The sequence below is a fragment of the Pyrus communis genome, chromosome 6 (assembly GCF_963583255.1).
Source record: "Pyrus communis chromosome 6, drPyrComm1.1, whole genome shotgun sequence".
Classification (NCBI taxonomy): Eukaryota; Viridiplantae; Streptophyta; class Magnoliopsida; order Rosales; family Rosaceae; genus Pyrus; species Pyrus communis.
The window spans coordinates 27,372,740-27,391,949 of record NC_084808.1 but is presented as its reverse complement, the minus strand read 5'-3'; the positions used below and the strand labels follow the sequence as shown (position 1 = coordinate 27,391,949).

Below are 19,210 nucleotides of genomic sequence, written 5' to 3'. Positions count from 1 at the left end.
GTGGGAATTAGTTATGTTCGAACCACTCTAACGAAAGATTTGCTTGTTACGCTATTCATTCGCAGACGAAAAATGAGTCAATTACATTTCAAACCATCCAGAGTTTGATAAGATCATACATGTCCAACCTCATCTGTGAACCTATCTATCACAAATCACAACACAAAATTGTATCTAGGAATGCTTGCGCTTGGATTTCTTTTTCGATGGTTCTCCAGATTCCGCAAGATATGCTTCTGGATTTACATTCTCAGCCATTCTTTGTATTCCATACTCTTTTGCCTTTTTCTGATAAACAACCAGCAGAAAGTGAGGTAAGGGAAAACAAAACCGATAAGACAACCATGCTTCTAGATAAGATGTAAGCTTTTAGCAATCCTTATTTCTATAATTATAGTTTACCTTCAGAGACGTGGCTACGGAAGCCAGATCTTTGTTACCATCATCAGATTTGGTCTCCTGGACTGCAGGCTCCTGAATCAGAAAAAAGGAAAATTAACAACAGCTCGTAACTCGTAAGAAGATATATAACTCAAAATATCGAAGCACGTAACACCAAACAAAACAGAGAACACCTATGTCCTACCTTAGGAGGAATGAAAGCAGCTTCTCTTTTTCGCTTATTTTCTGCAGTTTTTTCAGACTGTTTCTCCTGCTTCTCTTGCCACTTCTTTGCGGATTTCACTTTGTCGTTCAAAAAGTATTCTCCAGTTTCCAATTGTATGTCAATCTGAGAAAGCACAGAAAAATGAAAATTTATGACAACTAAAATGCAAGTTGATATAAAAGAGAATTGTTCATCCAAAATCAGTTTTACTGGGAAAAGGAAGAACATTGGGAACAAAAGGAGGGATATTTATTTACACAGCTAGAATCAGACTACAATCAAGAAATAAAATGGTATTAAAAAAGAGTGGAGAAGAAGGCAAACGTGTTCCAGGGTAACATCTAAAAGTTAGGCCTCCACAATTAAGTACGACATAGACCACTGACATTTTAATATGTTTAGGTAGAGAAGATACTCGATTTATATAGACATAACAGCTTCCAAAAGTAGCTAGTTTTGTTCTGCTCAATCAGGAGAATAGCAACCTTATTATGCCTCATTCACAAGGAACCCTTGCAGGAAGATAAACCATACAAGAGTCTGGTGGCAATTACTCACCTTGCTAGGTTGCTGAGGAGGCGGGAATGGTGTATATGGTCTCTTCTCTTTACTCTTGACCTTATTTTGATTAATATTTTTCCTGGGGAGAGAAAGAGAGAATAGTTCAAAACTGAAATAATAGCACCTAAGGCACCTTAAAAAAACGTAGGCAGAAAATAACAGTTCTCAGCATGCAGAGTTAAAAAAAACTGAAGCAGAAGTCATACTTCTTGAACTTGGGAAGAAATCTATCCCAGTTCTCATGAGCCAGCGCCGGATCCTTTTCAAGTTCTTTCCTCACCATGAGAGTCTGCTTACCAGGCAGGAAGAGATAAAAAGTAAGCGAGATTCAATCACAGGCCTTCAGGTCTAACTCTGTAAAGTGAGAGAGCAATCTTGATGAAATCACACAGTACAACTATAATCACCTTGATATGAAATATGGGATGCATTGCATTCGTCATGCAGTCTTCCACAATCCTCCTGACTTGCTTCAATGCTTTAAATGAGCCCATTACCGAAACGGTGTTTCCCTATTCATTTACAAGCAAACTAAAATTCTTTTGCCATAGTTTCACGTCAAATATAAATGTACAATATAGCAGTCAAAATCACAAGGAATAGCACACTTACTTGAACCAGAATATAACAGCCCGTAAGTATTTCAAGTGCCTGTGTCCAAAATTATATTATGAAAGATTAGAGAAACAGAACAAAGATATATCTAATGAAATGTGAAATCACATATAATTGCATCAAATACAATTGCATTATAGAACATGATATCTGGTTTACTCTGTGCACCTTCAAAGTGGACGAATTGGGGCCAATCAGTCGGTCCCGCCGTTTTACAAATCGTTCCTGCACTCAATAGAAAAAATTGGAATGCTTAACCTAAAGCATCAAACAAATGCTCACATCATCTTAGTGCTAAAACTAGGTCGTGCACCAAAACTGTATATAAAGACTAGAGAAAATAAAATAAAATTTTATGGGAAGTTAACTGCATATTAGACTTCAGAAAAATAAAGTAAAATTTTATGGGAAGTTAATAGCTTGGATCTGTTCATAAGAAAACCGACATTCCACCACTGAAAGTAAAATGAAGAAGTATGAAACAACGCACCTTACTTCTCACAAAGCTGCTAATCTTGATAATGTCACATTGCATTTCATCATTAAGTATTTTTATTGCCTGAACCAAAAAGTTGAGCACTTGAATTAGAACATTCACAAAAAAAATGCACAACCCCAAACTGATTTCCATGAAATAGAATATATATATATATATATATATATATACAGGGGTTTGCAAGTAAATAGAAATAGTATCATGTATTAGTGGTAGATAACATTGATCCTGAGCTCTTCACTAGGATTCGAATATCTGATGTAAAACTAATAGCTTATCATTGCTGTTGATTCTGAAGTTTTGAACGAATACTATATCCTAAAAAAGAAAAAGGAATTACGTCACAAGAACGAACAGAAGTACCTTAAAAACTACTTCAAACTAGTTGATTCTATAGAAAGCTGATTCAAAGATAAGAAGATAATAACAGCAAAGTACTTCACAGTTGTACCTGAGGAGCAGGAACACTTCTTGACAAAAGTTTGATAAGATCCCTAGCTTTGACAATAATATAGGGGTCTTTAGTCTTCCTGGTTGTTGAGACTGTCATGGAACCCTCAACCTAACCACATTACAAACGCAACAGTTATTACGCACATAAAATCATACAGAATTTGTCATAAGCGACCGATCGATCAAGAACAAAATTCATAAAGGTCAATATACCAAATTAACAAATACAGGAGTTTGCACAAGTAAAAGTTACTGCAACATACCAGATTCAGTTCGCACGTAATGCCGTACTCTTTCAAAGCAGATTTCACCACTGGCCAGCATTCTTGCAAGTATTTTTCTGCACAACACAATGCAAAGACTCATAATTGAAAGTATAATAGCATAGCATAAGTCCATATAATGCTCACTGGAAAACCAAAATCACGACGGTGCAAAAGCCATATTTCAAACTAGGTTTTATCCTCTTGACCACCTGAGTTCCCCAAATTCACTTTTCATAAGAATTTCAAATACATTTTCTTAGCAACCAAACAAAGTAACAAAATTTAGCATAAGAAAATACTAAACAGTAAAAAATAGCTCTAATGGAATTAGGTCAACAAAACAGATACTAACCCAAAATCCCAAACACTTATCTCGTGACTAAAACTTTGAAATTTTCTTTTCTTTTCCCACACTTTCTAGGCAGCCAAACAGATAAAAAGGGAGAGGAATAAGAAGAAGGAGAAGCGAGGAGGCACCTCTGTATTGAGGGAAAAGCGTAGAGAAGGAGGTGACTTCAAGCATGCCGCCTTCGTTCCAAGAAGGGTCGAACTTTTCAATGGTCCAGCGGTCAATGTTAGGGTCATCGTCCCAAGGCTTCGGCTTGCGGTGCTTGTCCTTGCGCCTCTGCGTCTGCTGAGCGCCGCCGTTTTCGCTGGTCTCCATCGTCGTTCTGCTGGTTTTCCTTCGGCGTTTGAAACCCTAGACGTTTAAGCGAGATCAGTGTTGTAAGATTAAAAAAACCCATGGGTCTAAGTTGGCCCGTTACTTTATCTGCCTATTCAAGTAGGAGGAGTAGGAGGGAAAAAACGGCCGTTGTTATTTTGCCGGGACACCAAGACAAAAAATGCCGTATACGAATTTCAGTTTTTATTGGTCACAAATTTAGCTTCTACATCAGTAGCGAATTTCGAATATAAGATTTTTAGTTTTTAATTTAAAAAAAGCCTGATAATCCGTCATTTACCCCGAGTTTCCACTATATGTTTTTCATATTTTACTACAAGCTATTCACATTTTAGATATTTCAATGGAGGGACGTTTTAAATATGAGACGTAATGGGTTAAATAAAAAGGAAATTTTATTTATATCCATTTATGCTCTTTTTATATTCAACTTATTATTTTTTTTCTTGAAATTTCAAATGTGTCCAATAATTCTCTTTTAAAGCCAACAAGAACAAAAAAAAAATAAAATAATAATAATAATAATTTAGCAATAGGCAACTCCAGCCACTCTATCTCTTCAAACCTCAACCACCCAGTTTCTAACCTCCCCAACTCCCCACCGCCACCTCCCTTACCACCCACAACAATTTGGAAATTAAAACATTATTCCCAACAACCCACGATTAACAAACCCAAAAGAAACATGTCAATATTTTTATTTTATTTTTTTGGAAAAATTAATTGGTATTATTAACATATGGTCCACACACAACATCGACATTTTCAGCATAATTCAAACATGTTAGAAGGACTACATTGAAGAGAGAGCCATTGTGTGGCTGGCAAAAGGTCAGCAAATGGACATTGATGGTTGAGATCTTTTGTGACATCCCACATCGCCCAGGGGAGTGATCCTTATATGTATATTCCCATCCCTACCTAGCACGAGGCATTTTGGGAGCTCACTGGCTTCGGGTTCCATGGGAACTCCGAAGTTAAGCGAGTAGCGCGCGAGAGCATTCCCAGGATGGGTGACCCATCGGGAAGTTCTCGTGTGAGTTCCCAGAAACAAAACTGTGAGGGCGTGGTCGGGGCCCAAAGCGGACAATATCGTGCTACGGTGGTGGAGTGGGCCCGGGAAGTGGTGCGCCCCGGGCCGGGATGTGACATCTTTGGGGGTTTCATTGTGGGTGATAAGAAGATGGTGGTGGGGGGGTTGGGAAGGGGTAGAAATTGGGGGTGGTTAGGGTTTGGGGTGATGGCATGGCGGGGTTTTCTAGTGTTGGAATTTTGTATTTTATTTGTTTGTTCTTCTTCATTATGGGTGTAGAAAGAAAATTGTTGGGCATATTCGAAATTTCAAGATTAAAAACTATATATTGGGTGTAGAAATAAATGGGTATGAATAAAAATTTCCTAAATAAAAATACCATAGTAGAGTATCTCAAATATAATAGATGCCTTTTAACTACTTAGAGCATTTCTGATAGAGATGTCAAATTCTAAATTAATGACTTATATGGCAACGTCAATTTTCTTTTTTTGTTCCAACCGATCTGTTTTTTTATTATTGTGTTAATGATTTCGAGGCTCACTTTGGTAAATTAAATATTTATTTAATGACAATATGAAAACAGAGCATTTTGTGTATTTTAACTTACCACATTTAATTTCGTATATCCCTTATATTTCTAATAAAAGTAATGCTAGAGAAACCAACTATTTAGATCAAATTTTGTAAATTACATGACGTGGTTGTTGATGATTTGATCATTATTTTAGTATTGATTAACATACTTATTTCTTATTGGTGACACATCACGTAATTTGTAAATTTGTTTTGAAAAATTGGTTTATCTAACATTACTCTACTAATAATTTAGTTTCTAATTATTAGACTTTACAACATATCGTGTTGTAATGTGTTGGATGTTGTTTCTTAAAATAAAAAAAGGTTTGTGTTGTGTCATCTTTGCGTTGTGCAAGATTATATTCTTTTGAAACAATATGTCAACTTATCGTGCACAAATATACATATAACGTGTCGTTGTTGAGTCTCCCGAATGAACATTGATCCGACCAAGGATTTGATAAAAGCTTGAGCCTAGAAACTAATTAGTATTATTTATGATAGCTACAATCTAACTGCTAATCACGAAATATACAACTTTCACCTTTGTGTTTTGTTTATCAAATCAAACGCACGGGCAGAGACTCTCTCTCTCTCTTTCTATGTACAATCTTTTCAAAGATCCCATAGCCATGATCTGGTTAGATTAGAAAATGATAAAAATTTATTATTTTAAGAGTAAATTGTAACAATGATTCCTTAACTTTAATCAAATTAGAGCAATGATCTTTCAACTAAAAATTTATTACTATTGGTCCTTCAACTCATTAAAATGTGTAGTTATGGTTATTTTCATCAACTTCGTCAAACTTTTGTCAAAATGAGTTGTATTGGAATGTCCATTGCTACAATTAGGATTCCTCAACTCATCAAAATATGTAGTTATGATCTTTTTTGTCAATTTCTTCAGAATTTTGTCAAAATGAGTTATGTTGGAATGACCATTTCTACCATAGGTTAAAGTTGAAGAACCATTTCTCCAGTTGGATCAAGGTTGAGGGATCAATGATAATAGATTTTTAGTTAAGGGACTATAGCGGCACATTTTATTGAGTTGAGGGACCAATGGTAATGAATTTTTACTTGAGAAACCATTGTTCTAATTGAGTTAAAGTTAAAGGACTATTGCTACAATTTACTCTTATTTTAAAGAGAACAGAAAGTGTAAAACTATTATAACATAAGAAAGTGAAGAGTTTCGAACCCAAAATGCATAGATAAAAATCAATATCATATCTACTAAGATATTAAACCACATGGTATAATAAAAAACAATGAAAACAAAGACCATAAATTTTTTATTCATACAAACACTTAGTATCATAATCTGGTAACAATTCTCAATATTTATAAGTTAAAAATTTTAGATTCGACTTGACTAAATTCAAGTTCGTAACCAAATTATTACGTCAGACCGTTTAGGTAAAATCTTTTACCTTAAATACATGGTTTATTTTTAAAAATTATTCAAAACAAACTAACAAAGTTGTCTCCTCCTAACCGAGTAACAGTCCCCAGTTTCATCCGTTTTCCGTGAAATTTCTCGTGTCTTCCATCCATTCAACTCAACCACCTTCCAAGCTCAAACTTATCAACTTTCCAAACCACCAAACGACATCGTACTCTTAAGATACATAGTGATCATTACATTTACATCCCCCTTTCACGGTTTTGCGCTTATGTCTCTTGTGCGCTGTTCCGATCGCCATTTCTTCTTCCTTCTCTGAAATTCTTAGCTTCGAATCTCTTTATTTTCCGACGACAAATGGCGGCCAGAATCGGGTCCTTCCACCACAGCTTCGCCGAGAGAAGCAAGGAACGGCTGCTTTCGCGAAAAGGGTACTCCGACTTCGGCTTCAACAGCTCCGAAGCTGGCGACGAACACGTCAAATGCGGCTGCTTCCGGAGATTCTCCGATGGGTTCAACAACTTCTGCAACAATTTCCAGGACACTTTCACCAAATTGTATCAAATGGGTCGTTCCGATCCTCGAAAAGCCATCTTTGCGACCAAGATGGGGATGTCGTTGGCGCTCGTGTCGCTGCTCATATTTTTCAAGGAGCCGCTCAAAAGTGCCAGCCAGTATTCCATCTGGGCAATCCTTACTGTCGTCGTCGTTTTTGAATTCAGCGTAGGTATTACTTCAAAGATTACCCCTTTTTTTTGGCTTTTGCGTTTTGATCGAGATTTTGTTTGTTTGTGAGATTAATGTCCTTTTTTTTGCTAAAGGTGCAACCTTGAACAAGGGTTTTAATCGAGCTTTGGGGACGTTATCGGCCGGCGGGCTTGCTCTGGGGATTGCAGAGTTATCTGTATTGGCAGGAGATCTGCAGGAAGTTGTAATTGTAATCAGTGTGTTTATAGCAGGTAATCTAGTTTAAAACAATTGATAATTTGATCATTAATCTACATCAGTTGAGAAAGTTTGATACTTTGTTTATGACAAAACCATTTTTTTTCTGAATTTTGGCTGTTGGGTATTGTGGTAATTAGGATTTACTGCTAGTTATATCAAGCTTTATCCGACAATGAAGCCATACGAATACGGATTTCGGGTATTCTTGTTGACATATTGTATCGTCTTGGTGTCTGGGACTTCATTATTCCTTCAGACAGCATTCTATCGATTGCTGCTTATTGCAGTCGGTGCAGGCATTTGTTTGCTTGTAAATATATTCATATACCCCATCTGGTCAGGGGAAGATCTCCATAAGCTGGTGGTGAAAAATTTAAGGGGTGTGGCTTCTTCTTTGGAAGGTTGGTTCGTTTACGACATAATGTTGTGTGCATTTTAGTTCACACTGCATTGCAGGATTGGTTTTGATGGTTTCATCTTTTGTTCTGTTATAGGTGTCGTTAATCAGTATCTGCAATGTGTTGAATACGAGAGAATTCCTTCAAAAATTCTCACCTACCAAGCTTCTGATGACCCGTTGTATAGTGGTTATAGATCAGCTGTGCAATCTTCAAGCCAAGAGGAAACTCTGGTATGCTGATATAAACAATTCTGCTTCTAGTCCTCTGAATTTGAACTAGAATCGCAGGAACTTTTAATTCAACTAAATCGAATTGAAATAATTTTGCAGTTAGGCTTTGCTGTATGGGAGCCACCGCATGGCCCTTATAAGTCATTCAGTTACCCCTGGGTAAACTATGTCAAAGTTGGCGGTTCACTGAGGCATTGTGCATTCATGGTCATGGCGATGCACGGATGCATACTTTCAGAAATCCAGGTAAATATATATTTTTCCTCCTTCCTGTGACTTTTCAGAATGTACATAGCAGAAGAGAGAGGAGCTGTTGGTGGCAGCATTAAATTCTGAATCTCCATTTATAGAGTCTAGGAGATGGATCTTGCAGTTCATGCTGTTCGTTTGAAGATAAAATGAGCTTATGAGTATTGTAACCTTAAATCTTGAAAACGTAGCCTGGTTTTACGTGAATTATATTTTGTTTAAGGCAATAGTTATGTGTACTATTAATTTAGGCTTATGTTCAATTTCCAAGATATTGATCATCAGCAGCCTGCAGAAGTACTGATGAGAAATTTCTACTGTTCCCTGAAAATAACATGGAAAAGGGATTTGAAAGTTTTTGTTTTGGCTTTGTATAGAAGAATTGCTTGCCATTTCCCTGCTTGCAAAGATAAGAAATTTTTCCAAACCATGCAACATGTCAAACCCTGTAGTGATTAAGAACACAGATTTCTTCTTAATTCTGTGTTTTTAGTTTCCCAATTGATTTATTAGTTTCTTAATTTTCAGTTTCATCATCAGGTTTTTGTGAATGTGTTTCTGTAGGCACCACCCGAAAAGCGACAGGTTTTTGGCATGGAGCTCCAGAGAGTTGGTGTTGAAGGTGCTAAATTGTTACGTGAGCTAGGAAGCAAAGTAGAAAAGATGGAGAAATTAAGTCCCAATGACATACTTTTCGATGTGCATGAAGCTGCAGAAGAGTTGCAGATGAAAATAGACAAATACTCATACCTTCTTGTCAATTCAGAGAGCTGGGGACCTGAAGTACGTCCCAAGGAATATGAAGATCCTGTGCATTTTGTCGATAAAGACAATGAAAATAAGCAGGTGGTGATCGATTCTCTCAGTGAATATTGGGATCCTCAGAATCCAAGCACAGCTGCTGATCCTTCCATTCAACAATGGATATCTACAGAAAGTCTGTTAAAAAAACCAATATCATGGCCGCGCCTCTCATTCAATGCGCATGCTGTGCAAGAGGAACCTGAAGAATCAAAAGTTTACGAAAGCGCCAGCTCTTTATCTTTGGCAACATTTGCATCGCTTCTGATTGAGTTTGTGGCTCGGCTTCAAAATCTGGTGGAAGAATTTAAAGAGCTGAGTGAGAAGGCAAAGTTTAAGGATCCTGTTGAAGCCAAGGAGGAGGTTGTTGGGTTCTGGACCAGACTATTCAGGAGTTTGCGGTTGAAGAATTAAAGAGTGGATTTTTTTTTTCAGGTTGGTTGGTACCTAATTATAATTTTGATCCAAGGATTTGGAGGTAATCAGCGGTCACTAAAACAAGTTTGACAAATTGATTTCTTTGTTGGGTAACGAATTACCTTTACAGATTGTATTAAAAACTGGTGTAGAAGGGCAGTGTGAGGTTTTCTCTGTTTTGAACTCTTCGATTTGATAACATTTTGATGCGAACCAAGCTGGGAAAATCCTCGTTCTGAGAAAAGTCCGGTTGATTACAGAAAATCTGATGAGACCAAATGATGGAGAAGAAAATAATTTGGAAGTGAAAACTCCAGTGAAGCATGAAACTGCGTATGCGTTATCAAATCGCATCCTAACTGATGTATCAGTGTATCATTTGTTTAAATTTTGGCCAAGTTTGGATCTCATTTGTTATAACTTGTTAGAAGTTGATGTGTAATGTATGACTTGTACTACATGAGACGTGCCTAAAGGTTTTTTCTTGGGCGTCAAGTTATGTTCAGTAAGACAATGTGCTTGATTCTCTTAGTCTGTACCGTTACCGATGGATATTTTTGCTGTTGTATACGGCGGTTATATGTACCTCATCTATATGTATGGTGGTCCAAAATCTAACAACGAACGGGATGCATTTCCTAAACCACATCACTTCTTATCAACAACACGAAAATTATACAACGGTAAAAAACACTTTCTAGTAAATAAAAATAAAAACGCTTTCTACTACGCTTAATAAAATAAAAATAAAAAGTTTTTATGCGCCGTGGTCTGTAGAAACTCTTTCTAAATATGTTCTCTAGGTGTCTTTTTAGAAGGGATTGGATCCGTTTCGGACCTTAGTGTTCGGAGCTTAGGGATCAATTCATCTGGGCTGCACCAATTCAATCCAACGGTCTCCATTAACTAATTTTTCTAGCCCACCACACAAAACCAACGGCTCTGATTTCCTTTACACACCAATCAGCGACCCAAATGATTTGATCCTTAGGCTTTGGACACTAAAGTTCGAAACGGATCCAATTCCTTTTTAGAAAACACTTGTTTTTTTAATCAAATTTTTCACATGCTCCTGACAGAAGCTCTTTTAGCAAAAGAACTTCCTATCGGATTCAAACAAGCACAAAGAACGAGAGCTTTGCTCACATGCACCCTTTGTTTCACAGCTTGAAATTAAATCTCAACTGTCCACTCGTGAAGAAAAAAAATGTGTGGAAGAGAATTTCTAGAAAAGATGATTGCGTCACGATTGGGCCAAGGCATGTGAAGCCCACTAAAGATGGGCCCAAGAAACAAAAAAGAACCATAATAACGAGTCTCGGGTCGTCTGGTATTCTCTCCCTCTCTCTCTCTCTCTCTTTTTCCGCTCTTAACAGATTGTCGAATCCGAGGCAGCCGGCGGGAAGGGCACTGAGATCGGTAAGGCCGTTGCCGCTTCTAAGTTTCATCGCTTTCCTCTTAGGTAATTCAAAAATTTATGAATTTTTTTGCTCTAGCTTGATTTTTGGCATCTGTTTGATTGCTGAGAAAACTAAGTGAGAAAAATGAAATCAAATTCCAACTTCCAATTTTTTGTTTTCGTTTCCTGAAATTTTAGAGTAATTCAGCTGAACCAATGCGTCGCTGGTTTTTGAATCCAAGATTTCATCTTCGTTATCTTCATTTTCTCTCAATCATTTTCCTTATTTCCCCCTTTGATTTGAATTCTAGGGTTTGATTTAGATCTCACAGTGCTGATCTGACGCTTTACCTAATGTCGATGTATTAATATCCTGTAAATCGTAGGAATCGAAGCAATAATCAAAACCGAATGAAAATATAGCGGTTTCATTAGTTAATATTTCTGCATATTTACTTATGATAACTTGTTTCGGTGTTTGAAGGTTCTGGAAAAGGTTTGAATTACAATGTCTGTGGTTGATGAACCGCTATACCCAATAGCCGTTCTCATAGACGAGCTTAAAAATGACGATATCCAGCTGCGGTTGAACTCAATCCGCAGGCTATCTACAATTGCACGTGCCCTTGGGGAAGAGCGAACTCGTAAGGAATTAATCCCCTTTCTGAGCGAGAACAATGACGATGACGATGAGGTACTTCTTGCAATGGCGGAAGAGTTGGGGGTCTTCATTCCATATGTTGGGGGAGTCGAGCATGCGCATGTTTTGCTCCCGCCCCTGGAGACCCTTTGCACTGTTGAGGAAACCTGTGTGAGGGACAAGGCTGTGGAGTCGTTATGTAGGATTGGGTCTCAGATGAGGGAAGGTGATTTGGTCAACTGGTTTATTCCTCTTGTGAAGGTTAGATAACTCATTTTCTTCTGTGCTCAGAAGTTTATTACTTAATTTTGTTTTAGGATTGGATGGGACTGAATGACGACTTTATTCTCGTCCTAAGCATTATTTCCGATTGCCTCACGGCCGGGCTAGCATTTAAATTATTGCTGGGCAGTCCCTTGTGAATCTTTACATCTCTGCCATGCAGATACTTCTAAAATTAAATTGTCAGTCTTTCACAATTATATGGATCTTTTACTAGATATATATGCTATATATAATTCAAGGAGGACATATGAAATGTGTTGAATAGATTTGGATCATTCGATTTTGCATGTTCGGTGAAGGAATTGTAGTATTTTACATATATAATCTTAAAAGTTTCAGCACTGGCATTTATATCACAACATCAGTTCATCACTGTCGTGCAGATGTTGCATTTTGTTACAATGTGCTTGAGTTTTGTATCCTTTCACCCTCAGCAAATTTTTCTTCCAAATACTTTTTATATATTTTTTTTCTTCTCAGAGGTTGGCAGCTGGTGAATGGTTTACAGCTCGAGTCTCTGCATGTGGGCTTTTTCATATTGCCTACCCTAGTGCACCAGATACATTGAAGACAGAACTGCGATCAATTTACAGTCAGTTGTGTCAAGATGACATGCCTATGGTTAGGAGGTCTGCTGCTACAAACCTAGGAAAATTTGCAGCAACTGTTGAACCTGCTCATCTGAAGGCTGATATCATGTCTATATTTGAGGATCTTACTCAAGATGGTAACTGAATGCTGCCTTCCCATTCTCAATCTTTTAAAGTTAAAGCTGCCACATTTAGTTTCATATTAGATGAAGATTCGCCAAGTTATATTTCTTACAATTAGTTTCATTTTAGATCAAGATTCTGTTCGACTCTTGGCCGTTGAGGGCTGTGCTGCTCTTGGGAAGTTGTTGGAGCCCCAAGATTGTGTTGCACATATCCTCCCTGTTATTGTTAACTTCTCTCAGGTAAACCATGTATTTAGAATGTTGAATTCTACATTTGGTTATATTCATCCTATTTTTGCTTAAAGGCTGAATGGATAGTTACAATAATAAGGCATGCGTATGGAAGCTGTTGGGCATGACACTTTGGACTGTCACTAGTAGGTTTTTTGCATTCGAAAGAATATCATTGAATGTTTTGCATCTTAACAATTTTTCATTCCTCTGAATAGGATAAGTCTTGGCGTGTGCGTTACATGGTTGCAAATCAACTATATGAGCTTTGTGAAGCTGTAGGGCCTGAGCCTACAAGGTATTTATTGTCATACCACAGCCATGTGCTAAAATGAAGATAGTAGGAATAGGCTATTTTGATTTCTAAAGAAGTTTTTTTTTTTTTTTTTTTTTTTGAAATATTGGATTTATTGTGGTTGTCTTTGAAGGACGGACCTGGTTCCGGCATATGTGCGATTGCTTCGAGATAATGAGGCTGAAGTACGCATAGCAGCTGCTGGCAAAGTTACCAAATTTTGCCGGATTTTAAGTCCAGAACTTGCAATTCAGCATATTCTTCCATGTGTCAAGGTGTGTTTGCTTTAATGCAAAGTTTTTCCTTTCTTAGTGTTGTTAATTGTTAACTTCAACTTATTCTTTTGTACTGGTAATTTCAATACTTTCCAATGACCTTTGCAGGAGCTGTCATCAGATTCTTCCCAACATGTCCGGTCTGCTTTGGCTTCAGTTATAATGGGAATGGCTCTTGTATTAGGAAAGGTGAGATTCGGTGTCATTTTTTTGTTCTAATTTATAAACAGTTTGACAAATAATGAACTGGAGCTGATATGAGGTGTATATGACTAACATTAAATGAATATTTTTGGTTGGATGGCTAGTGGAGCTGAATATTTGTTGGAAAGTCCATACATCTGTGAAGAAGTTGGGAAAAAAATATGAATGAGATGTGTACAGGTCCATACTCCAAATTTGAATCCGGATGACTAAATGGTATAAGTCAATGAATCATAATGACATTCCTTTCGCATAATTTTCTCACTTGAAACGTAAATGTTGTGTGCCTAGAAGGTTTTATGATTGCAATACAATTTCTACTAATTTACAGTGTTGTAAATTGACTTTTGTTGTGATAATAATTGAAAAGGAGCCTGCATGCCGGTGTGAGCGGCTTGTGTTTGCATGTAAACTATTTGTCTTAGTTTTTTTATATTCCACGCAGATTTGGCCTGCAAATTGCCTCTTAGTTGTTTTAGTCTCAATCCTACAATTGATGTTTTAATCTTATGATGTGCTCTCTATGATCTTTAAAGTACATTACTTGCATACATCTCATTCTTAGGGTTATTGCAGGATGCTACAATTGAGCAGCTCCTTCCCATTTTTCTTTCACTCCTGAAGGATGAATTTCCTGATGTGCGTCTTAATATCATTAGCAAGCTTGATCAAGTGAATCAGGTCAGTTTAAATTTGAGAAAGTAAATGCATTATATTTCCCCCCATTTATGCTTTCTTTGACTCTACGTGTTTTTAAACTCAATTTTTAGACCTCAGCATTTGGTATTTTTTGGTCTTTCCTTATCAAAATATCAAAGGTTAGATCTTTTCAAGTGAATGCTGAAGCGTGTCATTCTTGCAGGTTATTGGAATTGATTTGCTGTCTCAATCCTTGTTACCAGCCATAGTTGAGCTAGCGGAGGATAGACATTGGAGGGTTCGACTGGCAATAATAGAGTACATACCTTTATTGGCAAGTCAGCTGGGTGTAGGGTTCTTTGATGATAAGCTTGGTGCCCTTTGCATGCAGTGGTTACAAGACAAGGTTAGTGTATTCCTACATTTTGAGTACATCTCACTTCATGATAAGCCTAAAGGGAAGAAATGTTGTTCCTTCTTTCTCTTCCCCCTTCTCTGTCCGTCTCTCTATCCCTCTACCGCCCCCTCCCCACAAAGAAAGAAAGACAGGGTGCATACTCATTAGTGCTTTCTGCTTTGGAATCTATTGCAGGTCTACTCAATTCGTGATGCTGCTGCTAATAATTTAAAGCGTCTGGCAGAAGAGTTCGGTCCAGAATGGGCAATGCAACATATTGTTCCACAGGTTTTTTTGATGACTTTGATTAATTCAGTTACCACAAGTTCTGCCATGGGAGATTTCAGAAATGTTGAAAATAATGTCATTGTTTTGTCCTGACTTTACGGCTTTTATCTGCCTGGAAATTAGAATTATAGGCTTAGAATGGTTTTATGTAGGAAGATTTGCCTGCAACCACTTTTCTCATCACATTATTATTGATTTCTTGTGGATGTTTGAATATACTATTTCAAATTCACCGAAATTGTGGACAAGACAGCTTATGGCTTTTAAAGTTTGGTCGCTTACCACATTTTCGACTTTGTAGCTTTCATCATTATTTTATTCTTTAAGGGTTATGTATATACTGTACTCTCAAAATTTTGGGAATTTATGTCATTTGGGCAGGTCCTTCCGATGATAGACAATCCACACTATTTGTATCGAATGACAATTCTGCGTGCAATCTGTCTCCTTGCCCCGGTTATGGGTCCAGAAATCACATGCTCAAAACTGCTGCCAGTGCTCGTCAATGCGACAAAGGACAGGTATAAACACAATATGAATTGTGTGTACCAAATAGGAAAGATATGATGCCGGTGGAGTTATTCCATTCAGTGGCCTAAATTCTTTGTTTTTTCCTCAGAGTACCGAACATCAAATTCAATGTCGCAAAGGTGCTGCAGTCCCTTATCCCCATAGTTGATCAGTCTGTAAGTATCTATTTGAGTCCTTTGTAATTTGTTATTTCATGTATTCACTGTCTCTGTCTTCTTTCTTCCTGGGCTTAAATTTTCTTTGACGTTGACAGGTGGTGGAGAGAACAATTCGTCCCTCTTTGGTTGAGCTCAGCGAGGACCCAGATGTTGACGTCCGGTTTTTTGCTAACCAGGCACTTCAGGCAATTGATCATGTCATGATGTCAAGCTAGTAGCCAGGATAACTTTCAGTCTAGGGGGTTCTTTGCTCATGTTGAAGATGGAAGGCATCATTTCTGCGAACTCGGAGTACGTCGTTAACGTGTTCTTTCGTTGCCGGGAGCGTCTGAGAGTAAGTGTGTGCTAGTAATTTGTGCCTAACATGCCGGACCGTTTTCGGGTTCCCGCGATTTTACGTTATGCCGTCGTATATGGGTAAAATGTGTAATATTAGCATCGAGAATTTGTACTTGTTATTTTGTTATGATGGGTCTTCATCGGTAGGAAAGTATTGTCTTAGATTTGAAAAACCTTTTTATTTGTTGGTGAATATATCCTTATATTTTTTTTTTGTTTAATATTTTGTTGGTTGCAAGAACGTTAGAGATCTCCTTCATTCATCACTTAATATTTAGCTTCTGATTGGTAAACAATTTAAACTTGTGAATTAAAATTAGAGAAATGCCAAGGGGACTCTTAAAGTGGCTATGTGAGTTCTTTGTCTATCTCATAGTTTAACGTTAATTTTTGTTCCACATGTTATAAAATATTGTGCTAAACTCAAGAGGTGGCAGAGTCAAATAGATAGTCCAACTTTTTCGAATCTTCTTAGCATTTCTCTTAAAATTATACTAGCCGATGAGTACACACTCTGTATGTGTGAACAATTTCATTTTGTTTTTTATTTTTTATTTATTTATTTATTTATTAAGGAGTGTGGTTAGTTTTTAAAATTTTAAAAAGAATATGAAAAAATGATGATGAGATAATTTCTCTTAATAAGTGCATATTTTATCTTAATATTACATAATTACTATTTTGTCCTTCTTATGTAAATATTGTGTATTAAAAGTGAGGACAAAATAGGAAAAATAAGGATATAATTGTCATTTTATCAAAAGATACGAAATTACTATTTTTCCCTCCTTATGTAAGTATTGTGTATTAAAAATGAGGGCAAAATAGGGAAAAAAGGGGCAAACGATACAAAATTACTATTTTTTCCCTTCTTATGTAAGTATTGTGTATTAAAAGTGAGGGCAAAATTAAAAAAAAAAAAAGTGACAAAAAGTTGACAATGAGGGTTCTCTTAATAATAGTATAGATTCGATTTGAGGTTCAATATACATACCACCTATTACGAGGCAAAATCTTGGTTGAAATCGGAGAGAGAGACTTGTTTTGTCACTAATTCATCACGCGATAAGTTTTTATCAAATGAGTAATTCACTTTTGAATATGTGGCAAGCATCAATCGGTGTGTTACTCAGTCTAAATTGATTGCAAAAGAGAATCTAATAGAATCTCTCATCTCTTTCAATAGTCCAAACTAATTGGTTACATGATGAGAAAAAGTACGTGTCTAAGTTACACGGTAGAATCTCTCGCCTGTTTGATGCGTCTTCAAAGAGTAATGCAGCTGCCAACCCACGTGACAATGGAGTTTGGTGGGTAACTTCAGCAGAATGTGAGTGAATGGTATTCGACTACTCGAGAGGTCCAAACTGACGGTACGGTAGGCGGTGGACGGTGGAGTTGTGGCCTAAATTCGTATACTATATGAGAGAATGAAAAGACCTACGACCCTGGGGGTTGAGGCACTGTAAACAGTAAACGTAAGACCGATGGTTCGCACCTGGTGCCCCCCACCCCCCCACCTACCAACCACCAAATAATAATTGAAATCTTGGTTTTGCTGCATTGCTATTAGTTTGGTTTGGTGCGTTATGCATGCGACATGGCCTATAAATACAGCCATAGAACCACATGGATGTTAAATTCACCCAAACCTAGCATTATTCCATGGATCATCTTCACGACATAGAAGTGGCAGAAGAAGGAGGAGAACGTATGAGAAGTATGCAGGTATTTCATAAATTACATATATATGGGACGAATCTGTGACACCATTGTTTTTTCCATAACTTTTGACACACGTTTTTGTGAAGCCCACTCCATAATGTATTTTAACGATCTGAATATGCCATCTTTTAGGTCTTCCCTCAAAGATCATGTCTACCAAAAATCATCTAAATCTGAAATAGTAATCAAACAGGTCAACTTCGTAATATATTTCATGTCATGCACCTTTTTTTTTCTTCATTTTTTTTAAAATTAAAAACTATAAATTGAAGTAGTTATCAAATATACCCCTAAATACGCATGATGAGTAAATTACCATTTCCAGTACTACTTGGTGTGGGATAACATTCGCGACAGATGAAATATTATAGTTTTGGTAACTTTCAGATTAAAGAATATATGATAATCGATCTAGCAATATCCAGTTAAATTTCATGCAGGTTGGAGGAGCTAGGGCATGGGAACATCGAATTACACAGAGCAATATGATCAGCGTTGTTCCTTTTAAGTTCTACAATATTCAACTCATTAACATTTGTTTTTGCAGCAAACGACTCGGCAGTAAATTCATCTGGAGCACTCATTTGAGCAAGAATACACAACTGATATTAATAGGCGAAGGTTCCCATCTGCAGCCCCGCGAAGAAACCTCAACCACGAAGTTTCACGAGGGGCAGCGGAGGCGTATCTTGGCCTTCGACTGTCAATATGCTAGCCGTGACTAAGAGGAGGATATATATGCATGAATTTGTTTTGACGGTCATCATAAACTCACGTTAACAAATGTTTGCTAAACTTGGCCACCGCCGCACCAACCCCCGCATCAACCACCACACCATAATCCCTACTCTCTTTTGTCCAACTCAGTGATTGCTAATCCCTCAACTAATGCAAAATAATAAGGATTTAAAAGAACATTTCATATCAAAAGATCAAGATAAAGTCCTATGATATTAATCTTGTGATGGAGGCCATTGTTGATCCTTGGCCATGCTTCATGCAAAGAAGAAACATATTTAATCATGAGTTATGGTGTTTGGATGTCCATTCCAATCTAATCAAAGCTTTTTGCGACAAACAATTGAAACCATATGGCTGTGTGATTAATTTTTCGGCATTACCCTAAACCCATTTCCCATTGGGATCAAATTTGGTGTTGGAGAAATTTTTATGGGTGCTTATAACTGGATTTGGATCCTCTCCTGAGCTAATGGAGAGGATCCTCCTCATCAATCATCGTGGGCCGTTAGATTTTTATCCAACGGCTACAATTATTATAACTTTAAAGGGACCCCCTGTTTGTAGCCGTTAGATAAAAATCCAACGGCCCACGATAATTG

At 37.2% G+C, this 19,210-nt stretch overlaps 3 protein-coding genes across 4 annotated transcripts; 2 read left to right on the top strand and 1 right to left on the bottom strand.

The window, feature by feature from the left end:
- Nucleotides 1-29: 29 nt before the first annotated feature.
- On the bottom strand, nt 30-3,734 carry LOC137737186 (KRR1 small subunit processome component homolog). The gene is made up of 12 exons (XM_068476589.1): nt 3,476-3,734; nt 2,996-3,072; nt 2,731-2,841; nt 2,274-2,342; nt 1,952-2,008; nt 1,781-1,819; nt 1,576-1,680; nt 1,375-1,457; nt 1,166-1,247; nt 587-730; nt 403-474; nt 30-288 (listed from the first exon to the last, which is right to left on the bottom strand). Exons 1-12 carry the CDS (start codon nt 3,660-3,662, stop codon nt 175-177), a joined length of 1,140 nt encoding a protein of 379 aa, XP_068332690.1. The 5' UTR covers nt 3,663-3,734; the 3' UTR covers nt 30-174.
- A 3,218-nt stretch (nt 3,735-6,952) lies between these two features.
- LOC137737612 (aluminum-activated malate transporter 4-like) lies at nt 6,953-10,281 on the top strand. The gene is made up of 6 exons (XM_068477148.1): nt 6,953-7,430; nt 7,525-7,662; nt 7,789-8,052; nt 8,146-8,282; nt 8,382-8,528; nt 9,096-10,281. The coding sequence occupies exons 1-6, from the start codon at nt 7,061-7,063 to the stop codon at nt 9,744-9,746; spliced, it is 1,707 nt and encodes a 568-aa protein (XP_068333249.1). The 5' UTR covers nt 6,953-7,060; the 3' UTR covers nt 9,747-10,281.
- A 793-nt stretch (nt 10,282-11,074) lies between these two features.
- Nucleotides 11,075-16,386, top strand: LOC137736773 (serine/threonine-protein phosphatase 2A 65 kDa regulatory subunit A beta isoform-like). 2 transcript variants are annotated; one of them, XM_068476038.1, is made up of 13 exons: nt 11,075-11,211; nt 11,633-12,049; nt 12,554-12,800; nt 12,916-13,028; nt 13,238-13,317; nt 13,448-13,589; nt 13,698-13,778; nt 14,370-14,474; nt 14,656-14,838; nt 15,025-15,117; nt 15,499-15,638; nt 15,737-15,803; nt 15,902-16,386. In XM_068476038.1, the coding sequence occupies exons 2-13, from the start codon at nt 11,657-11,659 to the stop codon at nt 16,019-16,021; spliced, it is 1,764 nt and encodes a 587-aa protein (XP_068332139.1). In that variant the 5' UTR covers nt 11,075-11,211; nt 11,633-11,656; the 3' UTR covers nt 16,022-16,386. The 2 variants fall into 2 exon arrangements, with proteins under 2 accessions (XP_068332139.1, XP_068332140.1); XM_068476039.1 differs by having other exon boundaries at nt 11,091-11,168.
- Nucleotides 16,387-19,210: the final 2,824 nt, after the last annotated feature.